Raw genomic sequence first — 21,248 nt, 5'->3', positions numbered from 1 at the left:
GACACTCTGTTCAGGGTAGATGACACTAAATGTGGTTTTCACTTCATACAAATTTGGTTGGAGGGCAGATTAGAAACATTTTTTTATTGTTAGCTCTGTACTGCTGTCTGTGAAATTGGTTTTTAATGGTTTTGTCTATTTTTTTCATTACATTGAGGAGAATCTAATCTTTCTTTTACCTGACACCATGGTTCCTCTACATCAACAGCCAAACAAACAAATTCTGAAAGTCTGTGTACAAGACTATATGAACCTATTAAATAACAAAACAAGATGCAACAAGAACTGTTTAATATCTATTAGGGTAAGACCAAATAATACAAAAGTAATACACAAAAATGTATTCCTCATTTACTTCACTCATGGAGACACAGCCTCCTCAAACATTTCATTCACCTAATCAGAGCATGTTCTTATTGAATGTGTTTATCCATGGCAAATATTTACCTCACCTCAAGTAATTATATATTTATATCTACTTATCATATAGTACATGATAATACATATCAAACAACATACAGCACATGTGGGAACATGGGGAAGTTAATGGGAAATGGCTTTCAGAAGCTTAGATACAGCGATATGAAATGCAGTGTTACCTGTCCAGTGCAGTGAAGTTCCTGCTACACCATAACTATACAGATGTAATTTCCATAGACACATTAACTGTGCTGTATGTACATATGCCAGAGAGTTTGGACTGATCCAAAACTCAGCATGAAAATTTACTACTGCCACAGACCAAAGTAGCTTCTCTGTTCATCTTTGTGCACAATTTTATGCTTAATTTATAGATCAGATCAGCTAAACTTTGTGCATTTACAACAACAGATGATCATGTGAATGGTACAGTTTGCAGGGTTATACTTCATAACTACTGCATGTGCATCTGCTGGTGAAAATGTTATGCAGTTGTAAAATTAAACTAGTGATGTCCAAATTGAAAACAGGCCCAATTTGTCAAATCATAACACTTTATGTTATGGTTCTTAATATGTCTGTCTAAATTGGAAGCCTGCACAATAGGACCCCACTTGATCCTAATAACTCTACTGTTTAATATATTCATGTTAGTATTGCTCCACTGTGATTCACTGTGAATTAAGTTTGCACTGACATCAGGTAACCCAGTGCAAACATTACTTAAGATTTTCAAAGAATTATAAATAAAAAAAAATCAAAATCTGTTGCCCACAGCCATGGAAAGACACAACGAACATGTGCTTCACACTCACCCACACATCATCCAAAATACACAGGAAAAAAATGAGGTTGGTACAAAAACAAAACAACTAAAAGGGAAAAAAAACAAACAGCCTATTCAATACCACATCATCACAATCAGACAAGACGACTCACAGGTTTTGAAATAACGAGCATTCAGGTACGTATCTTCACATCTGTTTCAAGTCTAATACTGTATTATTGTAAGAACCATCTATTGAATCTTGAGGAGTCGAAGTGACACGAGGCAAAAATCTTTTCACTGAAATCAAAGTGACACTGGCTCTGACTGAACACATCAGTCCTGAGAAGGGCCACACACAAATATTCTCCTCTCTTTCAATTTCACTTCGTAAAGAAATAATTGTCTTGAATTTTATATTCTATTTTCTTTTATATAAATATCATATTACACCTACTCATGGAATAACACCAACAGCCACAAAATGACACACTAAGGCCTGAAATCCAGAGCTTCAGAAACAAGTAGCCATTTAAGCATTTACATGTAGGGGTTAATGGAAGAATTTGTCAAAGGGAGAAAACATCCATCACTTCATACAATGCTGTGACCACCTACAACAATGATTGTTAATATTTACTGTATGTCTTACCTTCAAGTGTTTTGGTTTTCTGTCACTTTAAACCTGTACAATGTCGATTTGGAATGTTTTATCCAAAGAACAGCAATCCTAAATACTGCATGTGCTTCACTTAATTCACTGAACTGAAACCAACCAGTTCAACACATAACCAGGATGTAACGACAAAACCAAACACCGCAAATGATTAAATAGTGGTGATAAAAGGAGACAATAGCCCAATATGTTGACACTTTAAGGGCTTTACAGGTAGAATTTAAAACAAGCTATCACAACTTTCCTGAGAATGTAAAAAATGTTGAGTTAAACTGAATCATCATCATAAAGAAAAAAAAACAAACAATCAGGCCACCAAAACGTGAACTGTAAAAGGGTTTCTCTGGGAGTCAAAAGCTTCAACTCTAAGAAATGCAGTTGGGAAAATACCTGCCTTACAAATTTTGTCATAAATCCTACGTCCTACGTCTGATTTTAATGATGTTACAGACAAATCATCATTTGATATCATTTATTTATCTTCCTGTCCAGTTTTAATTTATGAATACTTTCAAATTCTGATTATATTGTTGAGATTTTGGCCAAGTTAAACTGTTTCTTTTTCAACAAGAAAGTACAAAGTTTACATACAGAGTAAGACAAAGATGACGAATTTCTTTGCCAATACTAAAAGGATCATATGTTCCTAATTAATCCCTAAATGTTTAATTTAAAGTAATAGTTTGCCATTGTTCGCTTTCCTGCTGAGAATTAGATGAGAAGATCGACTCTCATGTCAGTATGGTAAATAAGGAGCTACCGCCAGCAGCCTGCTAGCTTACTTTAGCACAAAGACTGGAAATGGCGGGAAACAGCTAGCTAGAGCTCGGCTCTGTCCAAATGTAGCAAAATCCATCTATCAGCACCTCTAAAACTTTCTGCTTAACATTTTATATCTTATCAGTCTGAGCTGTACATTTTGTTACCTTTGGACAGAGTCTTCTTGCTAACGCAAGCTAACCAGCTGTTGACAGTAGCTACATATTTATCACACACAGGAGAGTAATATTGATTTTCTCATCTCACTCTCGACAAGACAGCAAATTTTCCCAAAATGTTAAGCATTTCTTTAATAGGAAATACTTCTGTAAAGTTTTCGTTACATACATAAACTGAGGGGCAAATAGGTTTAGCGTTTCGTGACCTTATAACTTCAAGGCTAAAGAAAAGTAAACATTAAACAATACAGCTGTTACAGTACCTTAAAAACACATTAAAGGTCAGTAAAACACATTTTAAGAGTGACACAGGCAGAGGCAGAGAAGTCACCCTGTGCTGACCACAGATTAAACAACCTGAATTAACTGATGAAGCTCAGGGGATTGGTTTTAGCTATATTATGTGTCTCCACTGAAAAGCAACACACGCATTGACCAGCTACAATCAAGCAGCATAAGAGATTTTTAAAAAACTGGCTGTTGATTTAAATGTGGACTCACTAAAATTATTAACTCCCATGTGTGTCAAAATTCAATAAAAGTACATTTCCACCAAAGACATGACTTTTCTCTACATTGTTCTGTTCAAATTCAGCTTGTACAGTATTATAATGAGGGGCACCTAATTCTGAATTGTGTTCTTAATTGATCCCTTTTTTATCTCTCCCACTCGGCAGCCTGGCCCCCGCCTCTGTCCTACATCGGGTCGTCGTAGTTGTAGGTGGGAGCTGCTGAGTACTGGTTCTGCTGCATGGCTCCCTGTGCAGCTCCCATGGCCGCCTGCTGAGCTGCCTCCTGGACATGAGGGTTCTTCCAGGCCCCGGTGGCCCACTCCTCCTGGGCCTTACCCAGACTGCCACCACTACCACGATAGAAGTTATGAACCTATAAAGGACAATGCATGAGAGTTGTAATCGACAAATTAAAATTAATTTTGGCTCAGGAATCAGTGTCAGTATGTATATCTTTTGTGTTTACTTTGACTTGTGTAATTATTCAGTCATAACTGTTTTACCAAAAAGTTGAAATTTTAATTGTATATTTATTTTTCCGCAGTAATAGTGCTTACGAGCAGTCAACAAGCCGGGTGACTGATGTTGTTAGCCATTAATTATGCTGCATTCATGTCAGGTGGAATACTTAGATTCCCATTCCCATGTTAACGACTTGCATGTGTTCACATCATGAGGACAGTTGCATGATTATCAAGTTGGTCGTGTGCGCATTAAAATACTGTGCATTGACAATATGACGCCATATCCATTTGATTTGGGTTTAATTCCAACAAACGACTGTCTTATGAGGCATCCATATTTGTTTGGTTTGTGGGTGACATGAGTTGAGCAGGAAAATCTGGGCGGGGCCAGTGGGGGAAACAATAATGAACACGAGCAGTCGGCCACAAAACCAAAAACAAAACCTGGAAGCCAGAAAACTTTTTCAGCTCATGTACCAGGTGACCGAATATCATTTAAATGAGTGGGTGCCATCTTTGAGTCTGGTATCCGTATCCTATAATACATCCGTGCTAGCAACACCCCAGATCCTTTTTACCAAATGAAAACTACAAAATGTACATTTCTGTTTCTGGGAAAGAAGCTAAATGTATTCAGTGTTTTTTTTCTGTGAAGAAGTAGGCATGTATAAGTCACCTTTGTGAGGGCGATGAAGGAGAGCACAGCCACTGCAGTAAACATGATGGTGGGAATCAGCATGACCACAGCTGAGCCAACGTTGGTGCTGAAGAAGGTGATGGTTGCCAGCCAGCCACTGGGAAGAACAACAAAAGAGTTAGCATGATCACACACTTAATGACAAAGCATAAATGCACAATGCATTAGTGGTCATTTTTGACTAGCCCCATATTTGAAACATTCTTTGACATTATGTGTAGTCCTTGTTTAAACTTGTAACTTGCTTTAATATTTTTTTTTTACATGAGGCAGAGGAAGCAAACTGTAAACACAACACATATTATCACCTTTTAAGCTAGTATGGCGACATTGTTAGCAAACTTGTTTACATCCAGAACAAGGAATAATTAGCATTTATTCATAGCAATATTCAGAATGCGTTGAATATTCTGTCTCCTTGTCGCTCTGTTTTTTTATCTACACTTCTATTGTTAATATAACAGCACCTTTTAATTAATATGGAACACTTTCTGCGGGTTTTTCTAACACCTGGTCAGGATACTTGGTCTTAATATTTATGATTTCTCTCCAGTATGTAGCGGTTTTGTTCTATGCACTTATGTAAAAGACTGACCTGACACATAAAGTGCAATTGAATCATGTGCTATGGCCTTTACAGTCTCCAGACTGCAACCCAACTGAACACCTATAGAAACTTTGGACCAATGTGTAAAATAGCGCTCTCTTCACCATTATGAAAACATCAAATGAATGAGTGGTGTTCATCCCTCCAGTGGAGCAACAGAGATTTAAGAAATCTATGCCAAGGAGCACTGAAGCTGTTCTGGAGAGTTGTGCAGACCCAACACCCTATTAAGACACTTAATCTAGTAAGTATCTGTACTAGTTTCAATAAACCACTGAAAGTTCTTACCACACTCCCCATCCTGGAATGCCTACAGTCTGGATAATACTGATCACCACCTGGGCCATGAAGACGAAGAAGAAAGCCATAAAGTTGAAGGAGCTGTCGGTCCTGCACAGAGAGAAAAATGAATGAATAACGTCATAAATTATGTGATTCAGCAAAAACTAATGTTGTGTATGATCAGAATGAAATCAGCTTACTTGAAGGCCTTGTAGATGGGCCTGAACCAGCACACGTAGGAGCAGGGGGTGAAGAGGATGAGCCACAGGATGGCCATGCCAAAGTTGGTCGCTCCACCACCTCCACACATCCATGCCAGACAGCCAATCAGATTAACAGCCAGTGTGGCAGCGTTCACTGTCAGCATCCAAGAGGAGAAGCAAAGATGACCAAAACATTAAAGACTGAGGACAGAAACCTCTACAGCAAAAAGCCCACATGCTGCATTACTCATAATTCAGCAGGACTGAATCACTATGAATCTCTACTATTCAACACTAAAACTATCAGTCCTATATCATACTACAATAAGTTAATATAAACTACAGCTACAATTTATTTAGCACACACGGCACACAATTCCTAGTCAACAAGTACCAAATGTTATATGTAAACTAATCTACGTATACACCAGACTTACATTCCTTGTTTCAAATGGCAGAACCTAAGTGGTAATGAAAAAGATACCATGATGCTCAAGTGAATATTATAATTTGACATATTACTATTATGTACTGTTATCACTAGATTTTTCTCTTGATTCATTCATAGATTAGTCATTTGATCTATGTAATGACAAAAAATTGTTCTGTAAATTGTAAATATGTCTTATTTTGCCTGACCAACGCACCAAAACCCAAAGATATTCCATTTTCAGTGATATGCACCATGGAAAAGCTGCAAATCCTCACATGCGAGATGTGGGAACAAGAGAATAAGTGGCATTTTGTTTGAAAAACACCTGAAACAATTAATCAATTATCAAAATAGTAGCTAATTAAATTTATGCCAGTTGTTCTTCATTCAGATTTGTGAAGGTTTTGTACTCAAACCACAGAGCAAATAGCAAATGTGACACAAACTTAGACACAATATTTGAGACTCCACATATAAATGCATACGAAAATGGAAAAATAGATGAATCTGGCTCTGTGCCATGCTGTGAGACTGGTCAGTCTGGTCTCACTGCTTTACTGTAGTGTTTGCTGTTTGACTCTCATAATAAGGGTAAAACAAAGTGAGACAGCGCGAGGAGCAGTTCACAGGTTAACAGCTTAAAAGTATAAGATGTCGTATATATCATACCACCAGCAGTCAACACACAAACTTTTACTGCAGTTAAACTCACAGATCCATAGGTAGTAGAGCCTCTTGCACATGGTGCGACGCTGGTCTGGGATCTCATTGAAGTCTTGGTAAAAGCATGGCTTAAGGGGAATGAATCGAGGCAGGGGAGGGAAGTTGTTTTCTAGGATACAAAGACGCAGTTCAGCACAGCTGCCCACACACCAAACTCATAAAGAAATTAAGTCAAGACAGCTGCATGGAGGATTAAATTCAGCCTTATAAATGGGCTGATTTTGCCATTTTGCAGCCAATTTTCCAAAAGGACTCTACATCGCATGCAAGCAGTATAGTAGAAGGGAAAGGAAAGCTTACCTGCCATGATCACTGCTCAGTATTTTCCTCCACTTGCTAACAGACACACAGACTTCAATATCAGCTGCAGTTGCTGAAAACCAAACTGCAAACAACAGAGCTGTTTTATTAAGTGCAAACTCACCCATTCACATTGCTTTCCTTGTAGGCAACAGGCCACAATCCTTCATAGGCCTTCCTGTGGATCAGCATGCACACACTTCATTGCAATAAAAGACTGAATCCCCATATGATCTGGTTAGAGGTGGTGCCAAGGCCTTTCAGGGCGCCCACCCGTCATGGAGCATCATTCATTGTGATAAACATGTTTTCCTGAGCACATATTACAGCTGTGTAATGCGCGCGGTGGGAAACAGTGTGGCCTTGTCGCGATATCTAAAATGTATTCATAACCTATGGGCGCAAAATAGGCGTGTTACAGGCCTACAGAGTTTATAGACTGGGTTATAGTCGAGCTGGTTGTTTAGCCCCTTATCACTTGCAGTAGGCTATATATATATCAACCACTTGCAAATCACATTTCAATGCTCATGATGGTGGATGTGGGGTATAGTTCTGAAGGGCATCTTTCTGCCACAAAACGAAGCAGTCTCTGCAACAAAAAACTGACTGATCCTGGTGGATTTTGTGCATTATGATCCTAACAGTGTCTTAAACGTGTATTTCTGTCGGCGGATGGCAGTGATGCTGCAGTAGGACACTGTGCATCGTGATCACAGACGATGGAGAAGCGTCCTTCAGACTGTGCGACACAGTGGTGCATCGGTGCTTCTTCTTCATCCGGACGCCGAGCAGGTCAAACCCAGACTTCGAGCCAGATAATACATTTTGATGCACCGATTCCCCTCCTGCTTCCCTAGATGGAGAATAATGAATGAAAATGCAGTGATTAAAACGCCTTACCTTCCGCTTAGTCCGAGAATGTCGCTAGAATCCCTCCGTTCGTTTAAAAAGCATCCTATGGATTAATCTGCGTTAAACACACTGGGGGAAACACACGACTCTGGCGCTTTGTGAGACAAATGTGTATCGTTATTCCTCAAATGATGGCTTTGGGAGTAAGAGGCGGTCACGTGACGTAAGGTCTTTTCTTTACGCACATACCCCTGCGATGGTTGTAGACGCCCGGGTAGGACGAGGGCCCCGAGAAAGAAAAAAAAACGGGATTTGTTGCTGGTCTGAACCGACCAATCAGAAAGCAGAAGTATTTCGACGAGCTCCGCCCCTCGGTGATGCTGTCAACAGTGCTGAAAATCAGAGGAGGCATTACACAGTCTGATCTGATTGGCTGCCTGATAGCTACTATAAAATATACTACTGTAATACAAATATCACAGCAGGAATTAAAAAGATGTATGACAGTCCTACTCTGAGGAAAAGGAATATCTCAGTCATACAGGAGGTAAAAACTTAATTAACAGGGTGTCTACATCAGCAAGTTATACCAGGGTTTCTGCAGTATTTAACTCCCGATTCCTCCTAAATCCTGATGATCATACTGGTATGATGGTATAAAAGATATCAATAAAAACCAGCAGGAATGATACGGCCTTGAATCATTTGCCAAGTGTGTGATTTTACTGACAATTATATCACACTGAATAGATGGATAAATGGATGATTAACTAGTTTTCAGCTTTTTAAGATACCCTGTATATTTAACACCTTTTGAGAGGTTTTTCCAGAACAAATAACAACTTTAAGGCAAAGCAAGTTTATCTGTATAGTAGCCTACATGTCACATACAGGGCAATAACTTTTAATGCATTAAAAAAAAAAATGCAGCATTTAAACAGTGAAACACAAATTTAAAAGATTTATACCATTTCAAATCAAAAAGAAAAAAACAATTAAATATTCAAAATGTATAAAGATGTAAGTGCAAGGTGGATAATGATTAGTGCACAGGATTCAGTAAAAAGCAATGAGTAATGAGTAAGGAATTATTTGCCAATGCTTTATCAATCAGTTATAAGCCACTGTTGAGAACAACGTTGGGTTAATTCAAAACCAATGTTTGGGCAAACCACTGTATAAGGTTTCAGCTAATTTGTCTCTGCAGGTATATGGCATAAGTTGGGTTTATCTTGGCTTCTTCATAACAAAAGTCTTAATGTAAGTAGGTGTCAGTGTCATGTAAGCTTTGGTTGATGGCTTGTATATAGCCTTCAAAACATCTGATTTTGCTGCCAAAAATAATGACATTCTGACACAGATATTTAAAACCAGATCTAAAGTCAAAATAAACATTTTCATCAGTTTGTTGGTAATGTGTCAATGCTAATGACAAATTTCATTTTGGACTATAATAATAGAAAAATGTAAGTGTAGGTGTAGTCACAAGTTGAGCAAGAGGATTGATCCTACCTTTTTGTCTTGGATGTTTGGTATTTTAAAAGGTAACTTAAAAATGAATTGCCCCTCACACACTGCCTGTATCCACCACACACATACAAAACTTATGCTCTAATGGCACAGTGCCCAATGGAAAAGCGGATTATACTTTAGTTACCCTGACCAGCTTGCAAGATGATAGGTTTATGCATATTTGTAGCCTACCCTCTCTCACAGTTTATCATTTGGGGGGCTTTGCTTTTGAGCCTCTCTACTTGACAAAGCCTTTGCATGGTTATTATCTTTTTCAAACTGCATATATGTCAATCAACAACAGCTGAAGCACTTCTCTGTAAGATGCAGTACAGTTCAACAGTACCACAAACTACATCCTCCATAATTATTATAAAGTTGAATCAACCTCTGTAAAACATTTCCAACAAAAATGAACACTATAACCTTAATGAAGAGAGGATTTGTTGTAGGGCTGTTGTATTAGACTGCATGTGCCTAGTTCTAGCTAGGTGTACCTAATAAACCGGCAGCTCAGTAAATGGCTGTGGACATTGACCCTGTATGGGGGGGTGCTGCTTTCCAGTGTCCTCGTTAATTTCCAATTACTTGGTTTTTAAGTGCACACGATAGAATGAGGAGGGGGGAATACATATCAAGCAATCTCTTGACCTTTTTGGCATGTTCTACTAGTTTCATTCTCTGCCTTTGTATTCATGTATTGACACGGCTTCCACTCTTTTCCATTCGCTAGTTTATCTCGAACATGGGCGAAAATCGAACACTTCCGATATTTTTTCGGTACTTTGAACGCAGCAGTGCCTCAAGCTGACGTTAGCTCTTCCTGCGGTGTTATGAGTTGAGCGACACTGAAGGTAAAAGCAAGTAATGATATTAAACTAGCTTCTGCCAGGGGAAACAGGTTGAGGATGTATTCATAATACCTTTAGGATCTCACGGTAGCCCAACAATGTTTTATTTGTCATCAGTAACGTTACTCGGTGTCAGCTCTGCACTTGTAGCTCAGCTAATGTTAGCTAACGTCGACCCTAACGCTATGCTAACTAGTTAAGAGGGATATTACTAGCGTTAGCTAACATTGCACCTGTGGTGGAGTTTAACTCAGTATATTCAGCTACTCAAATACTATATATTTGATGTATTTCTGAATCTTTTGTGTTCATGCCTCTATACGTCTACTACATTTCAGAGACAATTGCTGTACTTTTACTGTACTCTATTACTGAGCATTAGTAGATTAGTTAAGAGATTATGAAGTATGAAGCTTTGTGATAAATTAAGATACCTTATGTCATATAAAATTACAACTGAAACAGTCGGTTAATTAATAGAATATGTGATTGAACTAGATTGAAAATCTTTTGATTACATTTTTATGCAAAAATGCCAAACATTTCATGGTTCCAGGTTCTCAGATTTGACATTTGCTGTTTTTTCATTTTAATTAGTTAAGTTGTTTTATATTATTATTTTCCAACTAGTAGTTGGACAAAACAGGCAATTTGAAGGCATCTCTCTGAGTTACTGTGATGGCATGTCTCATTATTTTCTGAATTTTTAATAACCAAACCATCAATCTATTAATCAAGAAAATAATCAGAAGATTATTGCAGCTTTATATAAAATAGTTAAAATGAACTCAAAACCAGATAGATGGTCTGGCCCCAACAGAGCCCGGATTTCAAAATCATAGAGCCAGTCTGGGATTACATGAAGAGACAGAAGACACTGAGACAAACTTAATCCACAGAACAACTGTGGCAAATTCATTGAAAAAAATCGTGCACAAGTATACAGAGGAGAATTGGTGCTGTTTTAAAGTCAAAGGGTGGTCACATCAAATATTGATAAATAAAAATATTGATAAATAAATACTAATCATGGAATTAGTTCATATACATCCCCACTTTTAGTTCTGAAAACCTTTGCACAGTATGTTGGCATGAGGTGTTTATTGTGGTGTTAACAACTAACTTAATTTTTGGCTGTTCTCACTCATGTGTTATCTTATCAGGTCTGTCTGCAGCGCTGGGAATGCAGCCACCGCTCCCACCTGAGGCGGTCAGAGAGCTGGTGTGCTCCTGTCTGCACAGAGACCCAGTAGCAGCAGATCTGCGCTGCAGCTTGTTTGTTGCTGCTGCTCAGAACTACAAGAGGGACTCTTTGCTCAGACCCTTCCCTCCTAGATACATAAGTGGTGACAATAAGGATTTTGAGGAGCTGGTACGTGATACAGAGACAGTTAAAAGCTTCCAAACAACCTTTATTCCTGCTTAACTTTTAAGAACATGCATCATTTTAAATAACCTAACTTTAGATATTACAAGAAAGCAATAACTACAGTAAGTGAACTGTTAAAGTTCTGTGACATTTTACTTTTTTAGTAAGGATGCAGATGCACACCATGAGAATGGTGTTGGCATTATACACATACACTTGGTGGCAGTAGTGTACTGTTAAAGGTGGCAGTGTGTCAGTAAATAAAGGTGAAGGAAGAGACTCCAAGACAGTGTAAACACAGACAGGTTCAAAATGTTAAAAATGGCCTTGCAAATGGTTTAAGAGGTAGACAGGTAAATGTTTCAAAAATATAAACAATGCATATTGGTGAGAAATATTGAAAGTACATTAAAGAAAACTGTTTATTTACAAAAAAAACTGAAGAGAAAACTTTTTTATGTCTTGGAGGACTCATCAGTCATCATGTGATACCAAGTGTCAGACTCATCAAAAGAAAGCTGTTTTCACTCTGAGGAATGAAAGGCTGAATCTGCTTGTACTAACTTCTTCAATACACTCGGTTTTCACTTTATTAGGAATGTCTAATGTAGACCAACATGACTCTTCTGCCATAAAGTTGCCATAAAAATTAGTACTTTTATGATTTCAGCATATTCCTGGTGTTTATTGCTGATGTTTCCACCCTTACTTGCCATTACAGACATTACAACTGGCACAGTTGTCATCTTTCTTTGTGAAATGAAGCCAAGCTTTTGACTGCTTCCTCCTCTCCATCATGACTCCTTGTTGCAAGTTTCCAGCAGCATAGATGCATGAGTTTGACGTCAGTGTTTTGCAATGCACAGCTGTTAGAAAAACCTGCCAGCATTGATTGACGGAATTGATCAGCTCAGAGGCATCCGATGGTACGGACAATTAGGATCCGGTTCTCGATTCCTATCCCTACTCACATTATAACGTAGTCCAGTACAACACCACCATTAACTATGACCTCAATTATTAACATATAATCGAATTTACACATTTGTGACAATGTCACCAAACCTGAACATTATGAGCTTTATAAGGATGGACATTATGGCAACCCTGTTAAACTTTATTAGATTGTACAGGTGTACCTAATAAAGTGGACACTGATTGTATATTAGGTTTACAATAATAGTATTTGCGATGAGGATGTCTCTAATATTTTATCAAAATGCTAAAATGAAAGGGGTTCAAAACATTTAATTTGTTAGTGTATATATACTTTATATTAATCACTGATTTGTATCTTAGTTTCTTTAGGCACAGTCAAGATAATACAGGAATCTGATGGTTACATCAATGCAGAGATGATAACTCAGTTTCAGACAGATGGTACAAAGACAACACAGCTTTACATACACTGAGAGGGAAGATATACTACAGACTGTGCCTGCCTGCTGTCATGGCATTGTAACAAAAGTTAATTTTGTTCTGTAGTTGGCAGATGTGACGTCTTTGCCTGGTGTGAGAGAGCTGGTGAGACTGCGACCTGGAGATGGAGATCATCATCTGGCTCTCACACACTGGATTCTCTCTTCAAACAGCTTTGCTGTGAAGACGCTACAGAAAGATGAGGTACATCATTGTATGTATAAATACATAAATCACAGTTTCTTTAAGTGTCTTTGTTTATGGTGTGTTTCTTTGATTTCCACCAGTATGGCAAACTTTGTAACTTGACGGAAAATGAAGGGATTTCTGCGCCTGTGCCAGACTTCCTCTTTGAGCTGGAGTACTGTGACCAGATGAACGCCAGGTTTGAGAAGACGAGGGCAGGACGAGATGTCTTCTATGCATTCCACGGGAGCCGCCTGGAGAACTTTCACTCAATCATTCACAACGGGCTACACTGTCACCTCAACAAGGTCAGTGCTGCCGTCTTCAGCTATATGCTCAAAGGGTTGCAATCAGAGACGTCTGGTTGTTTCTGACTGACATGGAAAATTACATCTATTCAATCTGGTTTCTTTTTTGTATGTGCAGAACTCAGTGTTTGGAGAGGGGACCTACCTCACCAGTGACCTTAGCATGGCTGTCCTCTACAGTCCCCACAGCAGCGGCTGGAGAGAAAGTCTCCTGGGTCCACTGCTCAGCTGTGTTGCCTTGTGTGAAGTCATTGATCACCCAGATGTTAAGTGCCAGGTCAAGAAAAAAGGTGCGTACCCCATGTGACAGCCTGGATACACAGAATGTGAATCCTATATATTTTAATTTGCTGTATATTGAAACCACCCACTCGTTTTCTGTTTCAGATTCTGAAATCATTGACCGTCAGCGCTCAAGGGCAAAGAACAGTGAGGGAGGGGACGTACCACAGAAGTACTTTGTAGTCACCAACAATCAGCTTTTGCGAGTCAAGTACCTGCTTGTTTACTCTCAGAGGAGGCACCTGTCCAGGTAAGACAGCTCACATTTTGTTCTGTAGGTCACTCGTGGCAAAGGTAAACACAAAAGGCATACATAAGTGACTCAACACAAAAAAATCTAAATTCATATACAAAAAAGATTGTGCTGTGTATTTTTTATGCCTCTGCGCAAGCGACAGCCAGAGCAGAGGCATTATGTTTCCAGGTTGTCCGTCCATCCATCCCATTATCGTGAATGCAATATCTCAGTAACGCTTTGAGGGAATTTATTCACCTTTGGTACAAACATTAACTTGGACTCAAAGATGAACTGGTTAGATTTTGGTGGTCAAAGGTAAAGGTCACAGTAACCTCAAAGCACGGTTTTAGCCTTGTGAATCCTTATTTGTTAATGCTTAGTTGTTGACAATACAACAGTTACGACTTGTCATGTCATCTGATGGAGACGGCGTGACACAGTTTTAAGCTCCAGAACAAGCGAGTAAGTGGATGTTGAGTGGAGATCGTTTTGTCAGCTGCTGTTTCCAAGATCAAGAATATTGAAAATGCATGTTAAAATTTCCCACATCTTCAGGTGTTTTATCTGACCAATAATCCAAAACCCCAAAATATTCAGTTTCGTATCACATATGATGTAGAAAGCATTACATTTTCAAATTTCTGAAGCTGGAAACATCAAATGTTTGGCATTTTTTGTTTGATGATGATTGGCAGGCATGATTATTTGATCATCAAAATAGTTTTTAAAAAAAATTTTGTTAATCTCATTTAATTTATTATATGACTAATCATTGCAGTTCTACAGAAATACAGGCCTGTTGTTTTCCTGGAAATTGTTTCACAAAGTCAATAAGTGTATTGGTTCGGTCATTATTTTGTTCTGCAGGAGTAAAACCAGGCTGCTATTGTGTTTTTCCTCTTCAGACATTCCCGCAGCTCCTCCTGGTTCCTCCGACACCATTTTGCTGTGATGATGAGTCTCTACCTTCTGCTGCTCATATTCATTGGTGCCTTTAACTCCACCACCTTCGTATCCTTTTGGAACAGACTATTCAGGTGATGAGACAACAGGGCAGACGGCCTGGATGTTCATTATCCACAGTGCCTTCCTGATCAGAGACTGACTGGAGGCCTGAGCAAAGATGCACCTTTATACTGTTTTCTCTTTACAATCATTCTTTTATTTTTATAAGTAGTTGGAATTACTGTTAGTTCAAGATAACATATCTTTTCAAATAGCAGCTATCCTCATAGCTGCTCTCGTGTATTAATTCTGTTGAGATGTGTCATGAGACCATTCTGCATTTTACGAATGTTATGCAATGTTTCATCTGTAATTTGTATTGTTTAGTAAAGATTCAGTTTTATAGATAAGCTCTGTTGCTGTGTCTTAGTCGCCTGGGGACAGTTTTAATAACCAAAGACGGGAAAAGAAAAAACTGCAGATTTAGAAGTTATTTTAAACATTTGGATATTTTTTTGTTTATAAGGAGGATTTCTAGCACATTAACTGACTGTACTGACTTATTAATATCCTTGATGCCTGACTGACAGTCTGTTGATCAGGCAGCTCATGAGTGAAGTGTTAACTTTCAGGTATTGAACATACTGGTTGGTTTTGATGAGGGAAAAACATAAGGTGGCCATTTTGGTTGTGCTTATATTTATAATGATGGATCACAGACGGTCCACTGATAACCTTATTTGTAATGATTTCAGACATGCTTTTTTTTTTTTTATCCTTAAAGCAGTAAAGGATCATCACAATTTTTGACACTAATAAAATTATAATTTGTATAGAAACTGTTTCAAAGGTTTAAGTGAGGTTAGTCTGGTCTAAAATTGAAAAATCTAAAAGGTGTCACACACACTGTAATGTTGGGCAAAGATATTGAAAATAATGGTGGAAATCTTTGCAGCTGACTTCCGTACATCAAAATCTACTTGAAAGTCACTCTTTCACAATAATCTCTTGTACTTTTCTGTTGTTCCAGGGTTTTGTGTTGTATTCAGACTAACATGGGCTGGCTGCCTCTGACAGGGACGTATTTATTACAGCTGGCATGCAGACAGTCCTTTGTTATCCATTGTTTTTATCAGTAAAAAAAAGTAAGACGGGTATATGGGATTGATAACGGAGGCGGCCGCGGCTTTAGTGACAGATCCTGTCGTTCTAATAAATACTGATACGCAGATGTGTATCCACAGTTAGAAGCACAAGAAATGCACAAAAGAAAAAAAAAAGGGTAGTTTTTTGTAGTAACATAGTAAAAGTACATGTTATCAACTGAAATGATGGAGTAGTTATTTACTGTTATTATTCTGTTGTTTAGAATTTCACACAGGAAAACTTAGCATTAATGTTTTAGCAAAGTAGACATTTCCTGTAACACAACCAAAATGCATATTTTAGACAGATTTGAAAACAATTTAATAATGATTTAATTTATTCACAGATAACTGCTTGTGCAATACTGTCAGCACAGTCAGTCTCTTATTTATTTGCTCATGTTTCCTTCCTCTGGCACATTCTCCTGTTCATTTAGTCGAACAAGGAGCTGCACAGATAAAATACCAGATATTATTTAGATATCGCAGTAGGTCAATGATACAACAGACTCACAGCTAAAAAAAAAAAAAAAAAAAAAAAAGATGAAAGAAAACACAGGCCTTTGTTTTGGTATAAAAACCAATTCCATCTTGCGAAATCCCTCAGATAAACGGCCTCTCTTGTTCAGAAATGTCTCACATTTGAAGGACACAGAACAAACTGCCCATTGTTGGTCCACACTTTATTCCCTTTCTGCACACACTTCATTATTGCTGCCTCATAAACTGTCTGTTATTCAATAACCATCAACTGTCAGGGGGGCAGCGATGGCGGAGGGGACTCAAGACGCTTTACTTCTCCTGTGAACCTGAAAACCTCTGAAAATCAGTTCAGCCAGAGGAGAGACAGTGGTAGACTGATAAGACACTTTCATTCACTATGTTGTTGTTAGCCACATTATCATTATACACTTCATTTGTCTGCCTCGAGGTTAGCTTTAAAATCTTTCATTGTTTCTGCTTATTCCAATATGCAGACTGGTTCATTAGTTCACTCATTCATGGTTCAACACTACAAAGGGAGTTTTTGTAGAAGACTAAGCTAAAGACAAACATGCTAGTGGCTCTGTGACGCTGTGCTGAGGCACGGAAGTGCTTTGAGCTAAATGCTCAACATGCTGATGTGTAGCAGTACAACTGTGTCTGACGGGAATGTCATTAGTTTTGCTGGTACAGCATTTGGTCAGAAATGGATTTACTCTAAAGGGGCATGAGTGTCTGAATTTCGTGACAATGCATCCCAAGATATTTCAGTGTATGATGGACAGAGGCCGTGCAGCTTGCATGGCTAAATGTGCAAAGTGTTAGTGCTTCACTATTTACCATCATCTGTTAACTATGGAGATTAATTGAGTCCCAATACATGGCATAATAATTTACAGTTAAGAATTCATACATTTCAGATGCAGTCTGATTGTTTTTTTTATCATTTATTCTCAAGTTAACTAATGATAGAGAGAACAAACTGTTATTTTTTTAAATAAGGTGCTTCTTGTTACTCTATTGATCACCAGGATCTTATTGAACTTCAACTTTACTGTTACAGAGGAGAAATTAGTCTTGCAGCCAGGGAAAACATGGAGCACACACACAGGCGTTAATATAAGATGTACAATAAGATCCACCACACAAGTTCACATAAAACACCTGGAATGCACCTGGAATCAATCCATCCATCCATCCATCCATCCATCCATCCATCCTTGTCCTACCCAGCCATCAATCATTTTTATCAATATCACCCTCGTCCCACCAAATAAATAAAATCAAGTACAGTGTGACATAGAATTTTATTTCTCATGATTTAAAATATATACATTTAATACATTTCATTTCACAGCATATTCAGGGTTACATGACATATACAATGTGATACACAAAGTTTAGAGATAGCTGCCTTTTTCCTTTTAGCTACATGAGCTAGTGAAAGTTTCCTCTGGATCTCCTCTTCTTTACTTCAGTGTGTGTTCAGTGTGTTTGACAGGCTGGGATCAAACACACAAAATGCCCCTCTGCATTATTCTACAGAGAAAAACAACAGCGTACACACAGTCAGATTAGAGGATGAAGTGTTTGAAAGCAGTACATTATAATGAAGAAATGAGTTCTTAATTTGATGTTGATGCAGCTCTCTGGTGCCTCTCTCTCACCTACCTGCAGGTTGTTGTGGCATACAGGACTGTGAGCTGCTGTCAGGTGGTTGTGCACACACTTCCCAAAGCGGTGTAGACAGGAAGGATCAGAGGGGGCGCAGGTCTGAGGACATGATGGGGGTTTTAGCAGCAGACAGCTTGAACAGGAGGTGTGTTGGCAGGAGCCCTGGCATGCCTTTTTCTCCACAGACACAAACCTGCAGAGCACATAAGTCAGATTTCTGTTAGAAATGCAACATATAAGACATTAAGAAAAAGAAAGGAAGGGTTTGTCGAGCGAAGTTTCTTTCAAGCACCTGGCAGAGCAGATTTCAGAGGGGTTGGCCTGACAGTATTCCTTGGTGCACTCTGGGTGACAGGTCTCTGGATCCAGTGGTTCAATCACTACACAAAAAAAACAAAAAAAAAAAACATTTTAAACACTCAATTTGAAACATGAGAAGTGGGAACTGCATTTCATGAAACTGCATTTAAAATGTAATATTTACATCTTTTCCCGAGCAGCAACAAAGTGCTAAAACCTCTAATCTCGTACTACATCTGATACTTTATCGATAACGGTGACAACTCTTTTCACCATGGAGAGATAAGAGCCGTAATTATGGCTTAACTGTTAGCAGAAACCTTTGATTCAAAGGAAGCCTTGACCACACTATCAGTCTTCACAGCTCATAAACAAGACTTACCACACTGGCACCATTCCCACTGTAACTAAGTACATTTGCTTGAGTCCTGTACGTTTTAAATATTTCCTTTTTCTGCCACTTTACACTTCAACTCCACTACAGTTCAGAATCCTTGTTACTCCCCCGTTTCACAGCTGTAGTCACGAGTTACTGTGCAGCTAAAAATCTTAAAATTCAGAACCTATGATCAGTTTTCACGATGTGCTGCAGATTGAATTACACAAGAGTATAAAAAATTACTGATTATTAATTCCCCTTAATCAGCTACAACAAAAAAACGCAGCTTATCTTTTAATGAATCAGTAATAATGATACATTATTATATTAACAATAAATATAACTGACAGAAGCAGGTCTTCTGCATCTGTATTATTGACTTTTTGTGATGCAAAATTCAAACATTGCTACATCTTTTTTTTTTTTTAATGGGTGATTAATGTAAAAAAAACATTTGCCTCCCTGTAGGAAATTATATTGATGATGTAAAGTCATCCACGGCACATTACCTGCTTGATACTGAGGTCATAGATTAGAATCTCACCTGCTTTACAGATCCCTTTGTGCTCGTCCTCTGGTTTGTCAGCTGCTGCGTCCTGGTAAACACACACCAGTCCCTCATCACACTTGCCCAGATAGTCCCATGTTCCTCCACAGGTCTCCCCCTCTGTTCTGGCACAAACAGGGCAGCAGCCGCAGACGCCCGTTGTGACACCACCTTTACACTGGAGCTGCAGCGCCCGCCGGGAGGAGCAGTGTATCCTCTCGCAGGGCGGGCAGTGAAGGGCCTGAAGCTGCTGAGCGGCCCCAGGGGGCATTTCCTCTGACCCCAACGCCCCCAACAAGGCGCTGAAAAAGAAGAGCATCCACATCCTTGATAGAACTAATGTAATCCTGAGGTGAGCGTGCCTGTCTGCACCTTTTATATATGACAGCACCTGGGAAAGCTTCATAGTTTATGAGCCACAACCTCCACCCCCCACCAGCAGCCAATAGATGAGGGCAGGGGGGTTTTCACTGGGTGCATTTAGTACAAATACAGTTCATTATCCCCATGTCTTATCTTCACACTATCACTAACTGTGATTTTGTTTTGAAATAATTCCTCCTTCTTAACACCATTAGATAAGTCTGATGAAGACTGGTCCCCTTTGTATTTGGAGTCACATGACCTCTGGAAGGAGCAATTCAGTGCGCCCTTACAATCAGATAATGACCTATTTCTTGAAAGAACAAAAGGATTAGGACATCAACAGGTTATCTGATCAGGACATCTCGTAAGTTTCATATCTCTGAATAAAAACTGGCAGGTTGTGAACATAACAATAAAAGGTGGCCACTGTTACTGGATGTCTGTCAAGTTACAGTGGTTTACCTTTTTTTCCCTATCTGGTTTTCTTTCGATAGACACGTTAGACTGAGCATTATTTTTCAATTCAGTTTATTGATGAAAGTCGACCCATAATCATATCACTAAGTAACCACTTATTTTGTGATATTACTGTATTAAGAAATGTCGTTTTTAAAACCAAACAGTTTGATAACTGACAGAGTTTACTCTGTGATGGGATTTTTGGCCACTGTGGTGAAAGTAAATAGTACAATTCCTATTTTCTTAATTACATGACCTTCTTCAAAGTCTTCAAACAGGCAGTGAAAGATGCAATGAAAGTCAAATTCTAAAACAGTTCAGTTGGACTGACCTTTAAATTCATTTGTGCTGGCACTGTAGAGGACCATTATTTTTTAAAAGGTATTAAAACCCTCTTAAAATCATTTATATCCAGCTACTAACATACAGGCAAATAATTGAAAAGCCATGTAAAAGAAAAATCCATAATGTTTGAAATTAGCACAGCAGACATATTGCATCTTGTTTGAGATGTTGTGGTCCTCTGACTGTGTGTGGACTTGAAAAAGAAAAACATTCAGATACATGATTCTTTTATCTGTGTTCTTACTGGATCACAGTGTATTATAAAATTAATTTAGTGAATGTGACCAGGACCCTGATGAGCAACATAAAATAGATGGATGGATTAACCAATTAAAAATAATTAATTCCTTTAACTTTTTTACTAAAATCAACACTTGGCCATTACAAGACAGCAGCGTTCCCAGCTGATGTAGGTCTGTGCTGGAGCACAATCCCATCGCTTCGATCCCACTTTTATTTTGAAGGTGTCTAATGTTTCCCACCAGTCAGGTGAAAATATTCTTTTTAATAACTCCTAAGACCTTTTATTGAGGAAAACTAATTCATTGGTTTTTAAGACTTTTC

General features: G+C 38.5%; 2 protein-coding genes across 3 annotated transcripts; one reads left to right on the top strand and one right to left on the bottom strand.

Annotated features, from left to right (window-relative positions):
* Positions 1-73: 73 nt before the first annotated feature.
* Positions 74-8,154, bottom strand: LOC111229535 (secretory carrier-associated membrane protein 5). The gene is made up of 7 exons (XM_022755878.1): positions 7,925-8,154; positions 7,022-7,106; positions 6,711-6,830; positions 5,563-5,719; positions 5,369-5,470; positions 4,453-4,570; positions 74-3,685 (listed from the first exon to the last, which is right to left on the bottom strand). Exons 2-7 carry the CDS (start codon positions 7,026-7,028, stop codon positions 3,497-3,499), a joined length of 693 nt encoding a protein of 230 aa, XP_022611599.1. The 5' UTR covers positions 7,029-7,106; positions 7,925-8,154; the 3' UTR covers positions 74-3,496.
* Positions 8,155-10,164: 2,010 nt separating this feature from the next.
* Positions 10,165-15,793, top strand: parp16 (poly(ADP-ribose) polymerase family member 16). 2 transcript variants are annotated; one of them, XM_022756177.1, is made up of 7 exons: positions 10,165-10,242; positions 11,403-11,611; positions 13,094-13,231; positions 13,315-13,521; positions 13,640-13,811; positions 13,909-14,053; positions 14,947-15,793. In XM_022756177.1, exons 2-7 carry the CDS (start codon positions 11,423-11,425, stop codon positions 15,080-15,082), a joined length of 987 nt encoding a protein of 328 aa, XP_022611898.1. In that variant the 5' UTR covers positions 10,165-10,242; positions 11,403-11,422; the 3' UTR covers positions 15,083-15,793. The 2 variants fall into 2 exon arrangements, with proteins under 2 accessions (XP_022611898.1, XP_022611899.1); XM_022756178.1 differs by having other exon boundaries at positions 10,228-10,248.
* The last annotated feature ends 5,455 nt before the right edge of the window (positions 15,794-21,248 follow it).

The sequence above is a fragment of the Seriola dumerili genome, unplaced genomic scaffold (assembly GCF_002260705.1).
Source record: "Seriola dumerili isolate Sdu_G_001 unplaced genomic scaffold, Sdu_1.0 BDQW01000242.1, whole genome shotgun sequence".
NCBI lineage: Eukaryota > Metazoa > Chordata > Actinopteri > Carangiformes > Carangidae > Seriola > Seriola dumerili.
The sequence above is the reverse complement of the archived record's forward strand: the minus strand, read 5'-3'. Positions and strand labels throughout refer to the sequence as shown.